The sequence below is a fragment of the Notolepis coatsorum genome (assembly GCF_963971535.1).
Source record: "Notolepis coatsorum genome assembly, chromosome: 1".
Taxonomy (NCBI): Eukaryota; Metazoa; Chordata; class Actinopteri; order Aulopiformes; family Paralepididae; genus Notolepis; species Notolepis coatsorum.
Window position 1 is genome coordinate 127,773,416 of NC_140165.1, and position 24,634 is coordinate 127,798,049.

A 24,634-nucleotide genomic window follows, 5' to 3' on the forward strand; every position below is an offset into this window, starting at 1 on the left:
ATTTTAGATTCGAGGGGTAGAAATTCTGGATGCGAGACGGTGGGGGATGTGTTATGGGATGGCAGAGGATAGGAAGGGGGATTGGGGTAAAGTCATCACAGCTAAATAAGTGAACATTGCCAACAATATGAACAATGACATCGGCAAAAATCATCATTATAATAATCCAGAGTGAGAAGTAGGAGGTGCAAGAAAAGAGAATCTGTAAGCTATTGAGATAAAAATAAACCCCTCACCCTCACCGTAGAAACTTTTAAAATAACCCTTCCCGACCCAACCCAATATGTCTACCTATTTAACCTGAAGACTTGTACTGTATCCCTGTACCCATTGTCACATACCATTTACTGTGCAAGGCCAAGTGAGCACTTCATTGGAAGTAGTATGCAAGTTTGGATACCGGCAGAGGTTTGTGGTTTGTGGTGCAGCAGCGTCTGCTAAATCCATCATGTTCCCTTGTTGTACTGAGCAGAAGTGACCCCTTCATCCTGCTCCTCCTCACCGGGGCAGGCCAGAGCAGAAGTGACCCCTTCATCCTGCTCCTCCTCACCGGGGCAGGCCAGAGCAGAGGGCGTGGACACAATATATGTCCAGACCTATCAGAATGCCAGACATCTCGCGGGTCTCCCCACCTTTCACCGTCTTTTAAGTCTTGGATCTCTCAAAGCCTCTCTATTTCTCTGGTCACTTGTGTTAGTCGGTGAATTGCGTGTCTTCTTTTGCAAAGCGTGCACTGGTGTAACTGCGTTGAGCCATTGTCATGATAACTTGGGCATTAGGCAGGTTAATTCTAAACCCCATTATCACTACGCATGTGCCTACAAACAATACAAAATAACTATATAGTCTACATGAATCAGACATACAATAACAAAATGAAGGATATGGTCAGCGAAAGATAAAGGTCTCTAAAATCTACAAAACCTTGCAGTGATTGCACATTTATTGTAGCTCCTTGCTAAGTAGATTCTCAAATTCCCACGAACCCGTCCAAATTAACCATGTTAAAGTCTGTGTAAAGGAAGTTCAGAGATTTGTTTGGAAAGACATTATACATGTTAGAAGATCAAATCATGGCTCGGTGACACACTGCAGCCGTATTTAGAGTTGTTTCACTGAGAGGTTAGTTGCTTAATGTAAATTGAGACGGAGAGAGAAAGACATGGAGAGAGAAGAGGCAGGGAGAGAAAGAGAGAGGGTGGAGGCAGAGTGAGATAGAGTGAGTGAGAGAGCGAGACAGAAAGAGAGGGTGGAGGCAGAGTGAGATAGAGAGTGAGAGAGAGAGAGAGAGAGCAAAGAGAGGGGTGTGGTTTCAGTGCCTTCAGTGAACCCCCCCAGCATGTCTGAGCAGAGAATACTGCTTATCTTTATTTCACGATTTTTAAACCCAATTTTATATACCCGGCAAGTTTTATTTAATATTACAAATTTGGCTGGGGCGGTTAACAATAAAATTGTCGGTGGTATGACAAAATCAGAACACACATTTATTATTGCTTTACACAGACTTTAGGAGGAAGAGGGTTTTGGTGGCGTTATTAAATGATGCATAAGATAATACTGACTTCTTGAGGTCCGTAAAGCTGCAGGGTTTTCACTTTCAATTCAATTAATTCCGGTGTATTTGATTCAAAATTAGCCAATCTGCCCTCAGGCCAGCAGTCCTACTTTAAGAGGCTCGATACCTACAGGCCTTGATCTGAGCCAATCTGTTCTCAGGTCAGCAGTCCTACTTTAAGAGGCTCGATACCTACAGGCCTTGATCGGTCCTGTACTTTGACAGGTGTAAAGGCCAAACACAGGGGGAGCAGTGGAGCAACATTCTCTGCATAACTCAGGCCACAGATTGTGCAAAACAAACATCACAATCGCTAAGGTCCCCTGACAAGCCACTTGCGTCCATCTTCATGACCATGCCAGTTCACATGCATTACATCACATTAGCTAGTGTTGGTGGTGTGTGTGTGTGTGTGTGTGTGTGTGTGTGCGCGTGTGTTTGCTCGTGTGCACGCGCATGCATATTTCCGATGTGGTTACACAGTACGCCTAAAGGCAAATGATTCATATCATGTCATTTTGCACAAATCCCAAATTTGCATTTGTTCAATTCCCTTTTAACAGTAGACGATACTTCCCCAAAAAAATCCTTTTGAGCAGTACAGGTCTGCTAGAAAGAAAGAAAACCAGGTTTCATTATAACCCAGTCTATGAACTGTCGAAAGTGTGAACTCTGAGTTGAACCCCTTCGCTGTGAGTGAGATCCTCTGCATTTCTCTGGTAGGGAATGAATGTACCAGTGACTGAACAACCCCATCATGAAAACCTGCACGCACACACACACACACACACACACACACACACACACACACACACACACACACCGCCGGACCTCTCAGCCAGTGATGACATCTTTTAGAGCATGCTATGACCTGCCATCATAAGAGCATGAGAAGACTTTGAGAGAGAGGGGGGGGGGGGGGGCTAAGGAGGGAAGCTAATCCTGACAAGACGCATGACGAGGGTCGGCACGTCACACTGCTCCCACCACGCCATCCCCAGAACCTGCACTCTTCAAGTCCTTCTCCACTTTCTGGTCCATTCTGCTGTACTTTCCATCCCTCCCTCCCCAGATTCTGCCCGTTGCCGGTGCTATACTACCCCGATCTCCCCCGTTTCCGTGACTCCCTCCCCTGCCTTTCCTCCCCCCTTTGCCAGCTCAGCCCGGCCCGTCCTCCTCCGGCAGGCCGTCTGTAGCCTCCCCCACTGGTAGCCCTTGAAGGTGGGGCTGATGGGTATGAACTCGAAGATCGTGTGCCTCCGGATGAAGTCCATTCCGAACGGCAGGTCATAGGATTTCATCCCCTCCAGCTGCGCTGCGCTGGGTCCACACCCGCGCTTTAGCTTCTTGATGCCCCGCTCCTCCAGGGTACCTGATGGAGGGGAGGAGGAGAGGAGAGAGGGAGGAAGGAGAGGAGAAGAGAGAGAGGGGGATTAGATATAACACATCTTCAAGCAGAATGTTCAAAGTCATAAGTCAGCAAATCAAATATTCTTTTTGTTCTCAGGAATACAAAATCACTTAACTGAAATCTTTGGACTGTAATGTTTGTTTAATTTGACTGAAGAGTAGATTGTTTAATAATTTAACTTTACTGAAGAGTAGACTGTATAATAATTTAACTTTACTGAAGAGTAGACTGTATAATAATGAAACTTTATGAGTAGACAGTATAATAGTTTAACTTTACTGAAGAGTTCAAGCACATTTTTGGTCCAACTGACGAGACTTTGGTCATAATTGATTGGCATGATGCCAGAAGAATAGCGTCTAGGTTAAACATAACCAGAAATATCCTTTACATTGTCAGAAGTGTGTACTGTGTAATAATCATTTAACATGAATGACAGTTTCAACTCATTTAACAGGTTGAACTGAAAGACCTACCAGGGATAGTGTTGTCCAATACGAAGGCGACAGAGCCGCCAACAAACATGGCGGTGGTCAGGAGCACGTTCAACACCTGGTCAACGCCAACGACGCCTGAGAGAGACAGAGGGGGTAGGAGGTTAGCAGTGATGCTATCTGATATCTAGGAGATACTGGATCTGTATATGACTGCATTTACAATGTTTATGTCCCTTGTCTGTTTGTAATTGTATGGACATAAATACAGGAGTCCAATGCGTTTGTGTATGTGTGTGTGAGCAGAGGAGGGCCGTCAGGTCCACATTTTCTATACATTTTTTTTTTTTTACAATTTTATATGAGTGCCGGCAGCGGACGCCTCCCGAGCGAACGAGCTGAACTCCTTTTATGCGCGGTTTGGGACGGGCTCGGCTTGTGCTATCAGAGAACCAGCTACTGAAGCAAAACTAGCAACTTAAAAGTCTGTAAAGTAGCAGATTTCGATTTACGAGAGATTTTTATTTCGATTTGTATTTAGTCCTGTTGTTTTTTTGAATGCACGATGACAGAAGGGGGAGCAGCAATGGATTTGGTGGAGGATTTACTGGCAGTCTTTTAGGAGAAGGACCTTTCAAGAAAAGCTGGAGATAACGAGGACAGCTAGCAGCGCTGTCCCAGCCATGGAAAGGAACTTTCAATCGAACAACTACGAAAGGTACACCTGGCTCACAGCATCGGAGGAACATTGCAAATTGTATTGCAAGAAATGGCTGTTATTTGCAACGACAGATTTGACAATGACAAAGCATATTATGACGGGTTTGTTTCTCACTTCAAAATAGTAGCAACCACTATTTGAGCACTTTGTTGTTTTTAATTTAATTTCTATGTGAAGGAAATAAAAAAGTTTGAAGCATATGACTTTTTGAGTAAATAAATGCTTTGATTTATTCAAGTGATGAGAAGTTTTTGAACCTGAGTTGAAGTGAGTGAGTTGGATTGAAGAGGGTAAAGTGGATTTCCTTTGCATTTATTAATAATGTTGTCAATATGCTGCTGGTGATTATGTTTGAATCTATGTCTTGTGTGCTGTCATCAAATATGTTTTAATCGTGGTAAGGTGTGCCATCACCGAATATGTTTTAATTTGTGTCTGGTCAGGTGCGTCTGTCACCGAATCATAGGTTTTCATTTGTCAAGGTGCGATGTCACCGAATGCGTTCAGTCTCATCTGTTATGGTTCTCAGACACCAGATTTTGTCCTATAGCATGGTCAGATTCATTGACCTGGCTGTACTTGGCGGCATGTGTGCGTTTAAGCCCAGCAGCTTGGCTGGAATCTGTGGGGAAGCCTGTTGAATCCTGATTGTGTTGTTTTACAGGATTTCTGCCTGCTTGGTGGTCATATGAGTAAATGTAACTGCTTGTTGTGAGTTTGTTCTTGTTTCTCGGGAATGACATTGATTTGGGCTAGATGTCTATTTGTGATGCAGCATCCTGTCATACTGCGTAACAGTGGTGCATAATTGTTTCAGTCACCATCATGTCAAGCAGGGCGTTCCTGAAAAAGAACATCCGTGCTCAGAGAACCTACCCTGGGTAAATAAAGGTTAATAATAATAATGTCTCTGCAATTAATGTATTGTAACTCAAGTGTTGAGCCTTGTGTTAAATCACTTCATTCCACTTGATAATTTTCTCACTGTGAATATGAGGTGGTTACGTCGAATAACAATAGCCTAATAGCCCTAGTGGCATGATGAGGTTATTCAAAGTCAATTAAATTGCTTAATTGATCACACTGAAGGCCTAGGTGTAAAATATATGGCCTGCCACTGTGTGTGAGTGACTGATAAAATGAGTCTGCATTTGTGAGTGCGTGTTGAACCTCAATATTTATATAAAAAAATATATTTTAATAATCTTCCTGTGTTTCGCATTGTTCTTACAGAATCAGGGGTTGTCCCAACACGAGAAAATGTTAAATTTGTGCATTGTGCTTTTTCTGAAGTTCAGCTGTGACAAGAACCCTCCCTCTTGAAACAAGTAATTCAGTATTGCAGCCACAATCCAGAGTAAGACCTTGTATGTGTGTCTGAAGATATCTTGATAAAATGCGTGTGTACAAGTCAAGATGGCACTCGTAAATCTCCTCTTTTATACCAAAATGTTTACCTAAAATAAGTTTGACAACATTTTTAACGGTAAGATTGCTATGCTGGATCTTGAGTCATATTTGATCTGCAATGCCTAGATCTGAATGTCTGTTGACAGTATAGGCTTGTGCACCACTGAACACTAAACAGCCCGTCGAGAACAGCACTGAAACAGAGGAGTATAGAGGCTGCTAGAACGAGAACAGCACTGAAACAGGAGTATAGAGGCTGCTAGAACGAGAACAGCACTGAAACAGGACTATAGAGGCTGCTAGAACGAGAACAGCACTGAAACAGAGGAGTATAGAGGCTGCTAGAACGAGAACAGCACTGAAACAGGAGTATAGAGGCTGCTAGAACGAGAACAGCACTGAAACAGGAGTATAGAAGCTGCTAGAACGAGAACAGCACTGAAACAGAGGAGTATAGAGGCTGCTAGAACAAGAACAGCACTGAAACAGAGGAGTATAGAGGCTGCTAGAACGAGAACAGCACTGAAACAGGAGTATAGAGGCTGCTAGAACAGAACAGCACTGAAACAGAGGAGTATAGAGGCTGCTAGAACGAGAACAGCACTGAAACAGAGGAGTATAGAGGCTGCTAGAACGAGAACAGGACTGAAACAGAGGAGTATAGAGGCTGCTAGAACAAGAACAGCACTGAAACAGGAGTATAGAGGCTGCTAGAACGAGAACAGCACTGAAACAGGAGTATAGAGGCTCCTAGAACGAGAACAGCACTGAAACAGAGGAGTATAGAGGCTGCTAGAACGAGAACAGCACTGAAACAGAGGAGTATAGAGGCTGCTAGAACGAGAACAGCACTGAAACAGGAGTATAGAGGCTGCTAGAACAAGAACAGCACTGAAACAGGAGTATAGAGGCTGCTAGAACGAGAACAGCACTGAAACAGGAGTATAGAGGCTGCTAGAACGAGAACAGCACTGAAACAGGAGTATAGAGGCTGCTAGAACAAGAACAGCACTGAAACAGGACTATAGAGGCTGCTAGAACGCAGAATCTGAGTGTTTTCTTTTCAGCAAAAAAACTAAAAAGACATGCTTAGGGGACCTCAAAGACATATTAACTTGTTGAAAATGACTAAAATATGTCCCCTTTAACACATTGAGTGCCACGGACGCGTTTTGTCGTTAGTTCATGCCGACCTTTGAGTGCCCCCGACGCTATATAGCGTTTGACGTTTTTTTTTATTGGCAATTTGAATTCATATTTCATCAATCGAGCCTCGGGTTAGTGCTGCAGAGTCTCTCTGAGCTCAATTGGGAAGATACCGCCCCCTATCGTCTCTCCCTGTGGTACTGCACCCCATTACTTTACACTGATGCAGGGGGGGTGGCCAGTTTTCTCATTTTACTTTTCCCTCAAGCCAACTGAAGGATCGATTGTGCTCGCCGGCCCGGAAAACGCGTGGATTATGCATTTACAGGACCCAACACTATCAATAAGCGTGATCGATATTTGGAATGGGGATCAGGAATTGGAATAATCTTTTTGGATAACATCTGATCTCAGGTAAGGAATTTATTTTACCAGTCTTAGGATAATCAGAGCTGTTTTCACAGAGATATCAGCGTTTTGCCCTATGCGTGTGTGTGTGTGGCTGTGATCGCTGATGAGGAAATGAGAGAATCGATTTTTCAGCCCGCCTCTATAGCGTGCATAAGTACACATATACTATCGATAATCTAGCGTTTATTTGAAAACTATTCATTTTCATAAAACATGGGGTAGTTTCTTTACTTATGTCGGAGAACAAGGTTCAATCGACCCCCCCATAAATAATGCTCACTCCTAGCCTAGCACAGTCCAGTCGATTTACCTATCTACATGTGCAAATGCAACCTGATGTCTACCTTCTCACTTAAAAAAAACAAAAGTGTTCCATTCCTCTATTCCTGCTGTACAGTCTGAGTGTATGAGTGTACATATCTGTTTAATTGACTGTATGTCCGAAACAATATCTATATTTATTTTGTGGTGTACTCGCTTTAGTCTATATATTCAACAGACCCATATTTTGTCTATTTATACATAGCTTTGTGCAATAGGTATATTGTTTATCCAACAGACCTATATTTTGACTAATTATATGTAGCTTTGTGCAATATGTATATTGTCTACATTCAACAGACCTATATTTTGACTACTTATATGTAGATATGTGCAATACGTCTGGCATATATGTGTACAATTTGACCTTGTGCTCATCTCATATTGCAACGAAAAAACTTCAATAAACAAAGTTTTGAAAAAAAGAAAACGATTCATAAATAGGCCGAAAAATGACAGTTTTTGTGTATGCTAGAATATTCCAGTAAATGCCTTTTATCACGGAATCTATATATTTTCCTGAAAAACAAGGGCTTTTCAAAATGCTATAAAACGAAAATGAACCGATTAAAAAACAATCCGTTTCGACAATGTTGACTGCAAACAAGTCATTGATAAACGACAGGCAGATTAGACACATAGCCATAATTTAAGACAGAGATTATGCGTTCACAACGCTATCATTGAAGTGGGTCCTGGCATTTAATGGCTGGCACTCAAACTGTTAATATGTGGATTAAAATAAAGCATTTAAAGTGTGTGTGTGTTGAACCTGTGAAATATGTGAATCTTACAAATCTATAATGGGTTAAGTGTCTTGCTCAAGGACACTTCGACACACTGCCCGGGAATCGAACCAGGAACCTCCGGATTACCAGACGACTGCTCTACTTCCCGAGCCACTGTCGTGTGTGTGTGTGTGTGTGCACATGCCTCCTCCCCACTCACCAGTAACCAGTGGGTTCTCTTTGAGGTAGCTGGGCAGCACCAGACCGAAGAAGATGGAGAACCCCAGAATAAAGAGGTTCCTGGAGGAGTTGAGGTCCACAAACTGCAGGTTGGACAGGCCCACCGCCGTGATCATACCGAACAGGGTGCAGAACAGCGCCCCCAGCACAGGGTCCGGCAGGGAGGCAAACAGCGCGCTGAATTTACCCACAAGCCCCAGCAGCAACATCATGGCAGCGCCGTACTGGATCACACGTCTGCTGCCCACCTGGAGGTCCAACCAGAAACCAGCAAGAAGTTAGGAAACCAATCGGATTGCAGGGGAGCGAATGGACAGTGAGGTCAGTTGACCGCTTGCAAAGTAACGACTGAAAAAGTGCTTTAGTTAGAATATATATATAAATATAACTTGTGAAAATATACTATGTACTGTGCAGGACTTGGCTATTACCTTAGTGAGGCCCAGCACACCTATATTAGGACTGGAAGAGGTGGAGCCATTTCCTGTCCCAAACAGGCCATCCAGCACACAAGATATACCCTCCACAAATATACCCCTAGAGGAATAGAAAATGAGAGAGAGAAAGAAAGAGAAAGAGAGAAAGAAATGTACAGTGGTGGGGGGGGTGAGAAAATGATAACCAAAAAACTTCAAAGATAATGAAGGCGTTCTGATCGTATTTCCACAAGACATGATTACTGTGTACATTTTAAAAAGCGTATATTAATTCTGTACTCAGTTTAAGAATTAATATACACCTTTTAAAACTTTTTTATTTATTTATCAGTATTTACGAGTGTGAATTCTTTCCCAAGTCTAAAAATCAGAAAGCCTAATCTATAAAAGGATGCACTGCACTGCGTCTGCAACCAGACCCGGCGCCATGGGCGGGCATTAGGGGGCCGGGCCCGCCCACTGAGTCAGCTGTGCCCACCCTGGTAATTATTTTTTTTGTCAATCAAAGTCGACTATCCAAATCCTTAGTCGGGGACAGCCCTAGTGGGCACTGATGTCAACAACAACACTACTGAAGCTAGCACGGCACTCTGAGAATTCGTTTTCTAGCCTCAAGAACGTCTTTACAGAACATCGCCTATATGCTTCATCGATGCAAGGCCAATTTAATTCAGTTGGCATTTGAGAAGGACTTAACAAAAAAGTTCAGGAATGAGTGGAGGGGCAGTGTTTTAAGAAGATTTCACTCTGTCCCCAAACGCCGCTTGCCGCTCTACTAATGATGGTGAGTAGCCTGTGGAGGAATTTTGTTTGCTTTTTTATGCACCTTATTTTTGTCAGTTCATTTCAGTTTGTCAGTGAATTCAGAAGTGTTGAATAAATGGAGACTTTTCAAAGATATAGAATAGAAATGTATTATCCTGAGGGAAATTTGACACTGCAAATCACTCAACATTAAACATTTAGACAGAACAAGTCACGAATAAGAATAACAAAACAAATGGCCTAAGAATAGAATAAAATGAAATAGAATAAAAATAGAATAAAAGATACGGTAAATAAATACAGTAAAAATATACTGAAGTCTACAGTAGGTGTAATATTGCACAGTGCTGTTTAAAAAGTAAGAGTCCAGGAAGATGGTAACTGTCACTCTGTGCTCAGTGATGCAGTGAGGCACAGTGATGCATTGTATAGTCTGATGGCTGTCGGAATGAAGGACTTCCTGTGCCGTTCAGTGGTGCATTTAGGTAGTGTGAGCCTATAACATGCTCCTCCTGTCAGCCAAGTCTGTGTATAGTGGGTGGGAGGGGTTTTCCCTGATGGCCTGGAGCTTAGCAAGGTTTCTCCTCTCCGCCACCCTCGCTAGAGTCCAGCTCCTCCCCAACCACGCTACTGGCCTTCCTGACCATCTTATCCAGCCTGTTTGTGTCCCCTGCTCTCAGTCCGCTGCCCCAGCAGGTCTGTTATATATATCCGTTCAGTCTTCAGAAATTAGATTTTTCAATTGCCTCTCTGCCGTTTAGTTCAGCACCGTGGGCAGCGCCCCCCCACTAATTTGTTTCTGCAGCCTGGTCTGTCTGCAACAGAGGAGGGGAAGTAGTGACGTGTGGATCTACCTGTTGATCGCATGGATGGGGGGAGGAGGGGCACAGGCGAGTCTGGCGCAGGCGTAGTAATCTCCGATGGATTCAATGATGCTGGCCACCACCGCACTGAACATGCCTATCACCCCGGCAGCCGTTACCGTGGGAACACCCCACTGAACTGTAAAAAAAAATTAAGAATAAAAATAAAAATACAAATAAAAACACAGCTTAGAAGTGCCGAGAATGAATCCCCCCCCGCCCCCCCCAAAGAACAATCAATGTTGAAAGAATAAATATTTACACACACACACACACACACACACACACACAGACACACTTACAGGGATAAGGGATCTTGAACCATGGCGCGGCTGCCAAGATGCCCTGCCGTGCGTCCGTGCGGGCGTAGTAGCCATACTTGTCCTTCTCCGGTGGAAAAACGTCCGTTACGGTGAAGATAAAACACAGCAGCCACGACACCAGGATGGCCATGATGATCTGGGAGGGACAGGACACACGTGGTTACACAACAGGAGCACTGACACACACACACACACACACACACACACACACACACACACACACAGTCTAAGACGGTCCAAAAATGTTAGTGAACATGAGCAACTCTCTCTCAAATCCAAAAACTTAAACTCAAATTTGTGATGTCATCAAGTATCAAGTCTGGAGCTGCTCCATAGACAATGAACTGGGAAAGATGGTAATGATGACATAGAGCACCCACATTCTTTTTCCCTTTAACACAGAAAAAAAGCAACATCATTCCCCTTTGACTCTGGGAACGAGGTTACCTTTGACTCCAGTTCCTATGGAGAAGGCCTATGACATGCCGTCTCCTGCTGACTCAAGTCTGCCCCCAACAGGCTGTCCGACAGTGAAGAACAACCCAATAAATCAAATGAATGCCCTTTATGGAGACTGAGCGATGCGGGTGATTAGGGACTTAATCTAAATGGAAGCGTGGCCTCAAAGTGATATAACTACAGACCGTCTAATATATAGTGTGGTTTTAAGGTTTTTACACAAGACTTCTGATATAACTACTGGATATTAACTACTGGCTGTTATTCTAAATATCACCAGCAGGTGGCAGTGAAACACAGGAGATTTATACGATGCACACACAGTATAAAAGCAGATGGAGTCTCCAGACCTCCTGTGGTGAGAATGGGTGATGAGAGCACAGTAGGGGTCAGCATTATTAGGAGCTTAGTGATGCGGGAGGAGGCAGGATAACAGGGGGGTCACGACTTCATTAAGAGAGAAAGTGGGATACACACTGAGCGGGGGGGTGGGGGGGTGTAACACGTTGTGACAGAAACAAACTGTTATTCACAGTGTGTGGTGACCGTTAACACATCCTGCGCCAAAAACGAGTTTACTCGTTATTGCCCGCCAATCTAATAACGATTACTTAACGAAACGAAAAGTTTACTCGTTTTTATGATCGTTATTTCCTTTATTAGCTATTGGCATTCATAATTCATCCAGGAAGGCTCCGGGAGCCAGCTGGACTCTGTCTGATATTGTAACGCATCAATACCGCCGCCTGGTGGATTCCGGGAGAGTTGCACTCCACTCTAAACCGGATGTGGCGCTCTCTGCATCGGGGAAAAAGCTCCGGCAGAGCTATCTTGTTACGTGGATCCAGACAAACACCTCGAGTGCATTGGATCGCTTTCGAGACGCAAGAATCAATATGCTTTCGGCGTTTATTGCGTCGTACAAACGGAAAATGGATCTAGCAGATCGAAATCAAATAATTGGAATTTCTCCAGACTCATCGGCCATAGGTAAGAGAAATCTAACGTTAATTCCAGCTCGATTGTGCATTTATTTCATTGCAATCCATCCGATCAACGTATGATGTCGTACTAAAGAAAGCCGTTACTGACAATCAAGGAATCTTAAACGACCCCCCCCCCCCCCCCCTTTCCTTCACGCATGATGGAGCATAATGTATAGCGATCATATGTATTTGAATTTTTTAATATAGCGTGTATAGGAACGAAACGCCAATTGATTATGTATAATATGCGTCAGGGCCTATAACTCGCGTTCTAGGAATTACTGCTCTACACTGCTCTACACACACACTTATATTCACGACGGTATTAACACGACAATGTATGAATGGAAAAATATAACGTTCCCGTGGTATAAGATGGGCAAACTGCATGGCAGACAATGTGTTAAGTTGAGCATGTTTTACTCACAGGGAACATTTTGAAGAGCTGAAGCCTGTAGGTGGTCCAGCCTTTCTTGGCCTTGTACACCGGCAGAGGGAGCTGAACATTCCTGGCATACTGGGAGAACAGCAGCACCAAGAAGATGGTCCTGGAGAGAGAGAGAGACACACAGACAGTGAATGGATGTACAGAGTAGTATATTCATATATATTCATGTGAAGAGGGTCTAATGTAATAAAACAGTGATTTGATTTGCTATCCTCATTCACCATTTAATTCAAATGACGCCGCAAAATGTTACACCAATAACATCACTGGAAACATATCGGGGAGGGGGGGGGGCATAGAGGGACCTTACTAGCGCATCCAAAGTAATTTTCTTTGGTACACCTAATGGTCATGATTCATGTGTGGACAGTGCCTACTACTAGTATTCTAAAAAGGGGAGGATGATTCAATGTCGTCCTAAGAAAAGGTTTGAAAATGTTCCCCCCCCAGTCACCACTTAACCAGAGACAGTGGACAGACTTGTCTTTCTTGCCTGCAACTTAAAGTAATGGCTTTGCTTGTCCAAATGACAATACTGACAAAATTGAGATTTATTTTTCTCTTGTCCATTTATTTTGTTTGCTTTCTAATTTAAAATACAGTTTGAAACCGTCTGTACACAGTAGGCTATGTGTGCTAGCAGAGCTAGACTCCAGTCACGAGTCACGGTGCACATGTGCGGTGGTTTGTCCACCAAAAAAGCGCCAAAAGATTGAAAATAAACTAGCAGAGCCAGAACTGTTCAACTCCCCTGGAGCCACAGCCAGCAGAGAAGCCGGTTTACTTTCGCTTTCAAACCAGCTGCAGCCTGAGAACTGGAGTGTGAGGGGATGTAACACTAAAGATGGCGGCAACGACAAAGAATTGCTGCAAAATAAACATACATCTGTTTAAAAAAAAAAAAAAAAAAAAAAAAATGTTATTACTTATAACAATTTCGATAATTATCGATATCGAGAAATATGATAACATTAGCATATCGTTATCGCGATATGATTTTTTGCCATATCGCCCAGCCCTATGTGATGTCAACCCTTCCTAGACCGGCAAGTGGGGGGCAAATGCGTGCAATGACCAGGAAGGGAGGGAAGGGAATTGGCATAATGACTAAATTGGGATGGGAGAAAAATACAGAAAAAAGGGGGAGAAAAAGCAGATAAAAAAAAAATTACATTCGGTACAGCCCTACTAAGAGTAGGTAAGTTAGGGAATAAGTACAGATATTCCACATCCACACGTATCAAAATGGAGAGAACACAAGGAGACATTTGGACTGGGTATTTCGCAGCTGTGCCCTCTTGGGGAAAACTGTGCACAAGATTTAAAAAATCTGTTGCAACTTCGTCTTTCATCCGAGGTGCATGAACTGGAAACGACTTTAAAGGGAGAAAAATTCTGCGACTCATGGAGGCAGATGGATGTTCTAAAAAATTATGTTCTTTATTGATACAGTTCAAACAGTGGTGCGTTATTGAAATCAACTGGGATTGCACGCACCTAATGGTGCCACATGCACGCGCGCTCCCGGCGCGTGCGCGCGCTCCCGCGAATGCCCATAAATGTCCCCTTGCTTGAGCAGCAGACTACAGACAGTGCCTAATTGCCTCTACGAATGGAATGTAACACATATCATTCACAATAAGTTAGGTGTGAATGTATCTGAGAACGTATTTAACACACCTGACGACCGCGCTATTGATATGCAAATAGCGAGTACTTATCTGGGCTTGCACGGAGTGCAACCCCGTCCCATGAACAACGCATGCCTGAGTTCAAACCAACGCCATGCCTTACGTGACAAGAAGAACAATGGAGCTTATATCATGTAAAGTGGCCACCTGACCTGGGTATGTAAGCTCTATTGTTCTTTTTGTCATGTAACCTTGATGAAGGCATGTTGCTGAAACAACATTGTTTTTAGAACATCCATTGGTCTCTTCCTTACTTCTCGGGAAAACTGCACAGTCATCCTTGCCAGGGAAATCTCTAAATCAGGCTCAGCTATAGGAGGAAACAAGGCTATGAACAAGGAATGTGGTTTGACGATTGCATGGCTCTGCTCAACTTCACTGATCAAATTACTGTACAGTCACAGCTTATCACAAATTATGTATATACTATCTACAGGTTGGAAAAAGGATTATATGCAGGTATATACAGACAGATAAATATATATATACGGTATATACACAGGGGCAACAGTGGCTCAGGAGGTAGAGCGGTCGTCTGGTAATCGGAAGGTTCCTGGTTCGATTCCCGGTCACTGTGTTGAAGTGTCCTTGAGCAAGACACTTAACCCCTAATTGCTACCGATGAGCAGGTCGGCATCTTGCATAGTTGCCTCCACCATCGGTGTGAGAATGTGTGAGTGAATGGGTGAACATGAGGCATAAGTTGTAAAGCACTTTGGATAAAAGTGCTACATAAAAGGCACCCTTTACCATTTATATACAGCATTATTGTACATGCTATACATAGATAAATGGGTTCTATGCAGGTATATACATACGTATATCAAATATATAAATAGGTATATAAAAAAATATATATAATATTCTATGGCAACTAGGCCTAATCACCCTTCAAGAATGTACATTTGAATGTGAAATGGCCTTCCGGGGGGAGCTCCAGTAGCTCACCACGTACCGCGAGTGCTATTTCAGCGCCGTGGACAACCGTGCTCGTCACGGATCTGGGGCTGAGCGCGTTCGAATCCCGGACGGCAGCCGTGCCTTTCCCAGAGTGTCTTCCCCCCCATCTGAACCCTTTCAGCCTGCTTCTGTCGGTCGAACTTGACCAAGTATGAATGCGATGAAAAAGCGATAAACGCTAAAAAGAACCAGCTGACTGGTCAAAGTTTAAAAAAAAGAAATGGCCTTCCAATAAATGTATGTTTAATAGGGTGTACTTTGTTTTCTCAGTTTCAATATCTCATAAATAAATGAATAAGCATGAAACTTGGGCATTTTGCGAGTTAAAATAAGTTACACCATACTTGTTGAGAAGTTTCTGCATAATAAAGTTCTTCCTGCTTGCAGTTCCGGTGTGTTCCTCTAGCACAACCAACCAGTCGACCTCGATCGACCGGTAGATCGCACGCTAATTTCAAGTAGACCGCGAGATTATTTTGGAAAATCATTTAATTTGATTTGATTTGGAGGAGAGGACAAAAAACGTTCGAGCTGTCCTGTGTGTTGAGGCAGCCTGAGCCAATCGATACAGTCTACATTCCGGACAGCGAGCTTCACCCATAGGGATGCAAATTGATGCCTTTGTCTTCATGGAGTGGCATGAGTGGGGGTCGGGGCCCATCACCTGGCAGGTACGCGTGAATACTTTCGGCAGCCAACATGCCCTTCTGCGTTGCTCTGATTGGCCAAGCGCGCGCATGCGGATGAGCCGCGACAAGCTCCTCAGCCGCTTAACGCAATTTATACAAATGGAAGTATTGATTACGCCGTAACGAATCATTAAAAAAATATACCGTTAACTGGAATATGTTGTTTCTTTACACATATGTTGGATTATGTAATTGGTTTGTCATGACAAACCAATAAAAAATCGCGAATTAACCGGTGGCTACAACAACAGCCCCACCGTTCATTGTAAACAATGATGCATGTAGTTACTGTGTGTTGTTGTAGCCACCGGTTAATTCGCGATTTTTTATTGGTTTTGTCATGACAAACCAATTAAACGCAACTTTCCTCACATGCAAGCAGAACTTCAACGTCAGGGTGAGGACACAGCACAGTTTGATTGCACACATTATGAGGAGCAAGTTCAAAGCATCTTGTCAGAGTTTGATAAGCGCTTCACAGACTTTTCAATACTTGAACCTGTTGCAAGCTACATGTGTTTTCCATTTGGAACTGTAGATGTGGATGACATCACGTCCAAAGTGGCCACACTGTTTAATCTGGACAGCCTTGCTGTGGAGAACGAGATCCTCACACTTCAAACTGACATTGAGATTAAAGCCAGGGCAACACAAGGGATGAAGGCAGAGTTCTGGGAGCTACTGCTACCTGAGAAGTACCCCAACCTCAGGAGATGTGCCATGAAATTAACAGCATTTTTTGGATCAACCTACCTGTGTGAGTCTGCTTTCTCTCACATGAAGATCATCAAGTCCAAGTACAGAACCACATTGACAGATGACCATCTTGTGGACTGCCTGAGGCTTGCAACCTGCTCCTACAACCCAGACTTTGAAAAACTAGCTTCCTCTTCCCAGTGCCAGCGTTCTCACTAAGGTAGAGACATTTAATAATAAAAAATAAAAATAAAGATAAAGGAGAACTATCAGTGACTGTTGACCGACCTTTTTGTGGAATTGTTTTTTGATTGTATTCCACTTTGCAATATGACAGCTCTGTTTACACATCATTCCTATTCCCTTTTAATTGTACATATATCATTTTTGAATTGAGTGTGTGTGTTGTCAGTGTGTATGCAGAGTGTGAAATACACGTGAGAAGTTAGTTAGTCTTGTCATTCTTGTAATTCCTACACTACACTGTTACAATGATACATTCAATATGCACATGACAGAAAATATTATATGCCATATAATATTTTCTGTCATGTGCATATTGAATGGGTATTACTAATACTATTACTACTAATACTAGCCAAGAGTAGGACAAATTTGGGCTTGTAGCTCTCGGCTAGGTGGCAAATTAAAAAGTAGATCTTGGTTCAAAAAAGGTTGGGCACCCCTGCTCTAGGAGGTGTGAGGAGGCGTCCTCTAATGCAGGGGTTCCCAAACTTTTCAGACCGCGACCCAAAAATAACGGGGTCAGAGAGCCGCGACCCCCACTATTATAGGAGGTAAAAAAAAAGTTATTTTTTTATTTATTTTTTTATATAAATGTATGGTTGAAACATGCACATGTTCAAACGCACACACACTAATAAGCATTGGAGGCTTTTAACCAGGGCCGGACTGGGGAAATCATTCAGGCCAGGAAATATAGTGCAAAATATAGCCCCAGTCAGGCCACTTTTTAAGCAGGGGGTCTGGGGGTCCCCCACCAGGACATTTCTTGTTACAAAGACTTCATTTCCTGCATTCTGGTGCAGGCATTTTTTTATGTGTACCCTTTAAATGCCAGTGTTTGTGATGGCATCACAAATTATTGTTAAAAAAACAGGCTAGCATATGTATGATTAGCAACAACACTGATTTTGATGGATTTTCAGTTTTTTTGTAATGTCAGATTGAAAATAATACAATCTTCTATTAAACTTCAGCCATGATCATAACACCACATATTCATTTTATAATTCTAACCCTTTAAATGCCAGTGTGTGTGATATATATTTGCAATATATCAAATGCAAAGTAGATTTTTCTGGGGGGGATTATTACAGGCTAGCATGTGTCAATGATTAGCAACAACAGTTTTTTGTAAGGGTCCCGCCTCCACCAATCACATGCGGCTCCTTTTGTGTGTGTGTGTGTGAGAGCAAGAGAGAGAGAGAGATAGTTCTCCAACTTGTGTGAGTTGCAGTGATCTCCTGGTTGTTCCCCACCTAGGTTATCTCTAACTATTGCGCTGCTGCAACTAGAAACACTGTCCTGGCCTGCTTCTAAGTTCAGTGGCCTGACTGCAAAAAAAAAGAAAAAAGTCTATTTTTTTTTAGGATTTTTATTTTTATTTTTTTTAATCATCTTGCGACCCCCCCGCGGCAGGTCGCGACCCTCCTGTGGGTCGCGACCCCGACTTTGGGAACCCCTGCTCTAATGAATAAGTGTTCACATCCATGGCTCTTAATCCTAATCCTCACAACACTCTTCTGTGGGTCTGTCCTAGGGCCCTAGAGGACTCGGATCCAATCAATTAGCTTAACTGCCTGCTAAAGAGCCAATCAGAAGCCGTCGCTGGCAGATGTCCCCGGTCCCTAGGGAATGTGGAACGTTCAAGAGCCCCGCAGGATACCGGTGCTCTGGATTGTAATGTGGTTTACATGTGTTATGTGTGCATGTGTGTATGTGTGTGCGTCAGCGTTTCCGTTAGCCGGTAATTACAGGTATTTGACCGGCAAAATCTGTTGAAGTCCGACATATTTAATCTCTCCGGTCTTAATGTCCGGTGAAAATAATTCCCTGAGTCTAAGCACAATTTGATTATTTGAATTGTATTAAAATAGGCTAAAATTAAATAGCCTATGCGATGAACGAAACAATCATTACATTTGTTTCATCGTTGCTTCTAATAATGACAACGACGTTGTCAGAGAGAGCTGGGTGTTCGAGTGCATGTGAAGCTGCAGAGCCGGAGCAGCAGCGGCACAGTGCAGTACTCCAATTCAGCCATTGGCAATTCAGCTGTTGGGTGGGTGGCGCTGCTGTGCGGTCCCCAGATAGAGCCAGAAAAGAGCCAGAAAACAGCTGAATCTGCTGCTCTGCATCGACATACTCTTGCAAATAAGTCGTTGGGAGGTGGAGAGAGAGAGAGTCGTCACGCAAACCCACGATAATGTTGCCGTCTCTCTCTGCCAAATTTCTCAGTTCTTCGCTTGATATAATTAATACAAATGTCCAATATAACGGAATTCGTTAGCTCATAAAAATGTGATTATAACAGACTGCTGTTTATTAATGTCGGGCGACTGCCCACAGACACCTATTTGATTTAAAGTCGGCAGCAGCACGGAGTCTCTGGACTTATTTTATTTGGAATATAATGACTTTATACGCAAAAATAAGTCATTCTTTTGCCTATCAATTGTTTTTAAGCTCAATAAACTCTGACCGGAATTTCTCTCATTTGACCGGTAGATTGAAATCTACCAGACACTGAGGCCGGCAACAATTTTTTCTAACGGAAACCCTGGTGTGCGTGTGTGTACGTATGTGTGTATGTGTGTGCATGTACTGTATGCGTGTGTGTATGTATGTGTGTTAGGGCTGCACGATTTTGGGAAATAATCTAATTGCAATTTTTCTAACAGATATTGCGATTGCGATAAAATTTGCGGTTATAATAAAAATAAATTTTAGCAGCCTACGCGTGGCCTACGCGTTGGGTCTGTTCGGGATGCCTCTTCTTTAAAGGCGGCCCAAGAGCCCTTCCGCGTTTCTCTGATTGGCCGCGACGCCCCACGTAATCCCCCCTCTTTCAACATCGACGGTTAGCTCAACTCGCTCGCCGCCTTGCTGTGGAACCTGCGGTGCATTGGTGACAAGTTCGAATCCCTTCAATTTTTTTTTCTTTCTTTTTTAACATGCATTCTTTCGCCGGTTAAGTTTAGGCATTGTTTCGGAGTTGGTTAAGGTTAGGGTTAAGTTTAGGCATTGTTTCGGAGTTGGTTAGGGTTAAGTTTAGGCATTGTTTCGGAGTTGGTTAAGGTTAGGGTTAAGTTTAGGCATTGTTTCGGAGTTGGTTAGGGTTAAGTTTAGGCATTGTTTCGGAGTTGGTTAAGGTTAGGGTTAAGTTTAGGCATTGTTTCGGAGTTGGTTAGGGTTAAGTTTAGGCATTGTTTCGGAGTTGGTTAAGGTTAGGGTTAAGTTTAGGCATTGTTTCGGAGTTGGTTAGGGTTAAGTTTAGGCATTGTTTCGGAGTTGGTTAAGGTTAGGGTTAAGTTTAGGCATTGTTTCGGAGTTGGTTAAGGTTACAGTTGGTCGCAGAGCATGGCAATAGAATGCAGCTTATTTCCGCTCTGCCGCTCCGCTCCGCGGCAGACGCGCGGCGGCGTTGTCACGTGGGGCGTCGCGGCCAGTCAGAGAGAAACGCGGAAGGGCTCTTGGGCTGCCTTAAAAGTAGAGGCGTTCGGGACACCAAGCCTGAAAATGTTTCTTTTTACCTGGGAATCGATAGCGGTACCCAACGGTACCCTTTTTTCTGTACTTTACTCTCCCTCTCTGAAGTCTAAACTTCAGAACACACAATCTAAAACCCCTTACATCCCTCTCCAAAACCGTTCCTACAACAATAACAACAACTTGCAAAGGAGATCTTGTATCTCAATGTGTGTGTGTGTGTGTGTGTGTGTGTGTGTGTGTGTGTGTGTGTGTGTGTGTATGTGTGTGTGCGTGCTTACAGCATGGCGATGCCCCAGTGTTTGCCTGCCCGCTCCCCGGCTGACTGGAAGCCGGACAGGCCGATGAGAGCCACGGTGGGAGTGATGGTCAGAGGTCCTATGTACTTCAACAGCAATCCAGGCAAACCCAGCGCCCCGATGCACACCTCAATCATGGAGGACACGATGATCGCTCCCTGGATCTGGAGAGAAGGAGAAACACATGGATATAAAAAAAACCTGAGTGAACACGAGACATTTGGACAGCTATGCCTTCTTGGGAAAACTGTGCAAGAGATTTAAAAAAAATCTATTGCAACTTCGTCTTTCTTCTGAGGTGTGTGTGACATTTCTTTATTGGGAATAAGACCTTGAGATGAAACATCTCGTTTTAAAGGGGGTCCACAAAGACAAAATACATAGTTATTATATTTTTATTTTAATTTAATTTTAAATAATACAATAAAATAAAAAGCATACAACAGTAACATGTCAACAATAGCTGCATGAACTGGAGAAAGACTAGCGAGGGAGAACAATTCTGCAACTCTTGGAGGCAGATGGATGTTCTAAAAAATTATGTTCTTTATTGATAAAGTTAAGACGGACGCCTTTCAGCAACATGCCTTCATCAGGATTACATGACAAAAAGAACAATGGAGCTATCATAATCATAATATCACGACAAATGGCCACCTGACATGGGTATGTAAGCTTTAGTGTTCTTTTCGTCATGTAACCCTGATGAGGGCACGTTGCTGAAACAACATTGTTATCAGAACATCCATTGGTCTCTTAGTTCCTTACTTCTTGGGAAAACTGCACAGTCATCCTTGCCAGGCAAATCTCTAAAATCAGGCTCAGCTATAGGAGGAAATGTATCCAAATTCAATGTGTAAAGTTTCATTCAGATAGGATGAACAAATTTTCTTTTCCTGTTCCACTGGGGTACCTGCCCTTCAATTTGACTGTCTGTGAATAATTTGTTTAATTCATCCACCATCCATCTGATATCGATCTATATGTTATACAATCAATCACTATAAAACAACCTGTTCCATCCTCCACCAGTTTCTTATCCCTTCCTCTGTGTCACTCCACATGTCAACCAGTGACCTGCAGCCCATCAACGCTCTCTCTAATTCTATTCCGTCTGATTCAATCACACTCGCACACGTCTCAAAAACACAGTTACCAAACCAGGTTACCTAGGGGCCTCACAAAAGGTCAATGAGAGTTAAACGACTCCTGTCACACTTAAAAAAAAAAATGCACCAGAGCAACGACCGCGGACACAGATGGGAGACGGACATTGTGTGCCTCTTCCAGAGAGAACGCATGCAAAGGAAGTACAAAGAAAGAAAGTATACGGCCTCCTAAGCCCTTTAAGCCCTTGGTCCTTTCAATTCAATTGATCTAATTTCCCCATATTAACTCCAGCACCCTTTCTCACAGCGGTTGGGTTAATCCTCGCCACAAACACAACACCCCTCCTCACCAGGGGTGGGATGATACGAGGAACTCGCGATACGATAGTGTGTCGAATGTGGCCCTCAATATCGTGATATCGTGATACACAATACCTGCGATAATCTATATATTGCGAGAAATTTCATCTACGATACATCAAGATATCTGTGTAACTGAAGAAGAAAAAATACCCATTAAAAAGGAAAAAAGCGGGAATTATGTATTTATTCAGAGACATGGAAGCTGATCAGATTCTTTAGTGTGCATCACAAACTGGCTAATTGTACATGAAACAATGTACAACTAATTGCAGTGTCTCTTTAACACAAAATGCAACTTGATTATTATGAACTAGGGCTGTCCCCGACTAAGGATTTGGATGGTCGACTATGATTGGCCAAAATTAGCCGTTAGTCGACTATTGGCTTTTAATCTGAAGGAGTCGACTGAAGGCTTCTTGTCCTCTGTGCAAAAGCATGCAATTGGTCCACTGATGGATACATCTTGATATTTGTCTAGTCTAGTGTGTTCATTAGATCGGTGAAATCCTCTTTCAGTGCCTCTGTGCCTGTTTTCGTAGGCAGTTAGCCTCTGGTATGCGTGCCATTAGCGTTAGCCATGCTTCTAGGCCTCTTTTCTTTTGTAAAGAATGATAAAAAAAAATTAAATTAAAAAATAATAATTATAAATATTTTTTTTATTTTTATTTTTTTTATTATATTCGACTAAGAGGTTGGCCAGTCGACTACGGCTCCTTTTGACCGATTAGTAGACTAATCGACTAATGGGGGTCAGCCCTATTATGAACTATTAATTATGTCCCCAATGGAAAACAAAAAATATATATAGTATACACATCATGTGATTTATCTAACAAGATAGAGTTTTCAGTGTGTTCCAGTCTGTCATTCCAAAAATCTTTAGTGCAGTAAAATGGGATTGTCAAGCAATCATGTCAAGATAACATGTTGCAAGAGGAAGTACTGCAATATATTGCAGCATCAATTTATTTTGTCCCACCCTTTATTCATCCCAGCAGTTGGGTTCATCCTGGCCGTGCCACAAACACATCCTCCTCAAATCACTTTTGGCCCCATTGCTTTCTCCATTTGTTTTGTTTTTGTGGTTTGTTTGTTTTCAAATTGTCCATTTCTTTCGCCACCCTCTCCTCCGTCCCCCTGTCCACGTCTCAAGCCCTCTCCTCTGTCCCCCTGTCCACGTCTCAAGCCCTCTCCTCCGTCCCCCTGTCCACGTCTCAAGCCCTCTCCTCCGTCCCCCTGTCCACGTCTCAAGCCCTCTCCCCTGTCCACGTCTCAAGCCCTCTCCTCCGTCCCCCTCTCAAGCCCTCTCCTCTGTCCACGTCTCAAGCCCTCTCCCCTGTCCACGTCTCAAGCCCTCTCCCCTGTCCACGTCTCAAGCCCTCTCCTCCGTCCCCCTGTCCACGTCTCAAGCCCTCTCCTCCGTCCCCCTGTCCACGTCTCAAGCCTTGTGTCTCTCAACGTGGCTCCCTCACTTTCTCTTGGTTATTCTTCCCCTCCTCACCTCTCGTATCCTGGGGTGCCAGATGTGCTCCGTGTGGAGGAGCTCCGTGCCGTTCAGCAGAGGAATCGCTGGTCAGGGAGAGAAAAGATGTACAGTGTGAGAAAAGAAAAGAGATCAGAGGCCGAGAAGCACAGCATGTCATTAGGGCTGCCTGCCGCGGTATTGATTTTTTCCTTACCGCACAAATGTGCGAAGCTATTGAAACCGCTGCGGTTAAAGTAGTCTATTCTTTATAGCATATAGTCTAAATGTCTATCTTTAGAGGATGACTTTGCAGCATGAATATTGTTTGGGATTCTGCAAGCACGCATTCGTTATTGAAAGTGAAACACAGACAACATAGGCTACTGAACAGTGAACACTGTTTATTGACGCTTGCATTGAGGTACAACGCGAGGCTCACTCGAGGTAGACGGGTCTGTTGTGGAGCTGAGGTGCGCGCCTATCTCCCCTCCCGTCGACCAAGAGTGAATACCTGTAGTCCCCAGGGCTCTGTCCCGACCGGTGTACGGATCCCCCCGAAAGGATGGGTGAGCCGCGGCAGACCGGGCGAGCCCGACTTAACGAGAACCATAAAACCCGAGCGCGGTGTGGCTCCAGCCCCTCGCGCACTGCCGCGGTTCCCAACTCCCCTATCGGGGAGAGGCGGGATTCGAAGTCTCCCTTCTTCTTCTTCTTCTTCTTCTTCTTCTTCTTCTTCTTCTTCTTCTTCTTCTTCTTCTTCTTCTTCTTCTTCTTCTTCTTCTTCTTCTTCTTCTTCTTCTTCTTCTTCTTCTTCTTCTTCTTCTTCTTCTTCTTCTTCTTCTTCTTCTCTTCTTCTTCTTCTTCTTCTTCTTCTTCTTCTTCTTCTTCTTCTTCTTCTTCTTCTTCTTCTTCTTCTTCTTCTTCTTCTTCTTCTTCTTCTTCTTCTTCTTCTTCTTCTTCTTCTTCTTC

General features: G+C 43.4%; 1 protein-coding gene across 1 annotated transcript in view; it reads right to left on the reverse strand.

Annotated features, from left to right (window-relative positions):
- Positions 1 to 307: 307 nt before the first annotated feature.
- The window catches only part of slc23a2 (solute carrier family 23 member 2), a 68,748-nt gene continuing 44,421 nt past the window's right edge, over positions 308 to 24,634 (reverse strand). The window contains exons 5-13 of the mRNA XM_084330735.1: positions 23,702 to 23,769; positions 20,711 to 20,892; positions 12,641 to 12,761; positions 10,748 to 10,904; positions 10,437 to 10,584; positions 8,812 to 8,917; positions 8,361 to 8,628; positions 3,446 to 3,541; positions 308 to 2,930 (exon numbers count right to left, since the gene is read on the reverse strand). Of these exons, the coding sequence (XP_084186861.1) occupies positions 2,650 to 2,930; positions 3,446 to 3,541; positions 8,361 to 8,628; positions 8,812 to 8,917; positions 10,437 to 10,584; positions 10,748 to 10,904; positions 12,641 to 12,761; positions 20,711 to 20,892; positions 23,702 to 23,769 (1,427 nt within the window). The 3' untranslated portion in view covers positions 308 to 2,649. The remainder of the gene's footprint in view (positions 2,931 to 3,445; positions 3,542 to 8,360; positions 8,629 to 8,811; positions 8,918 to 10,436; positions 10,585 to 10,747; positions 10,905 to 12,640; positions 12,762 to 20,710; positions 20,893 to 23,701; positions 23,770 to 24,634) is intronic.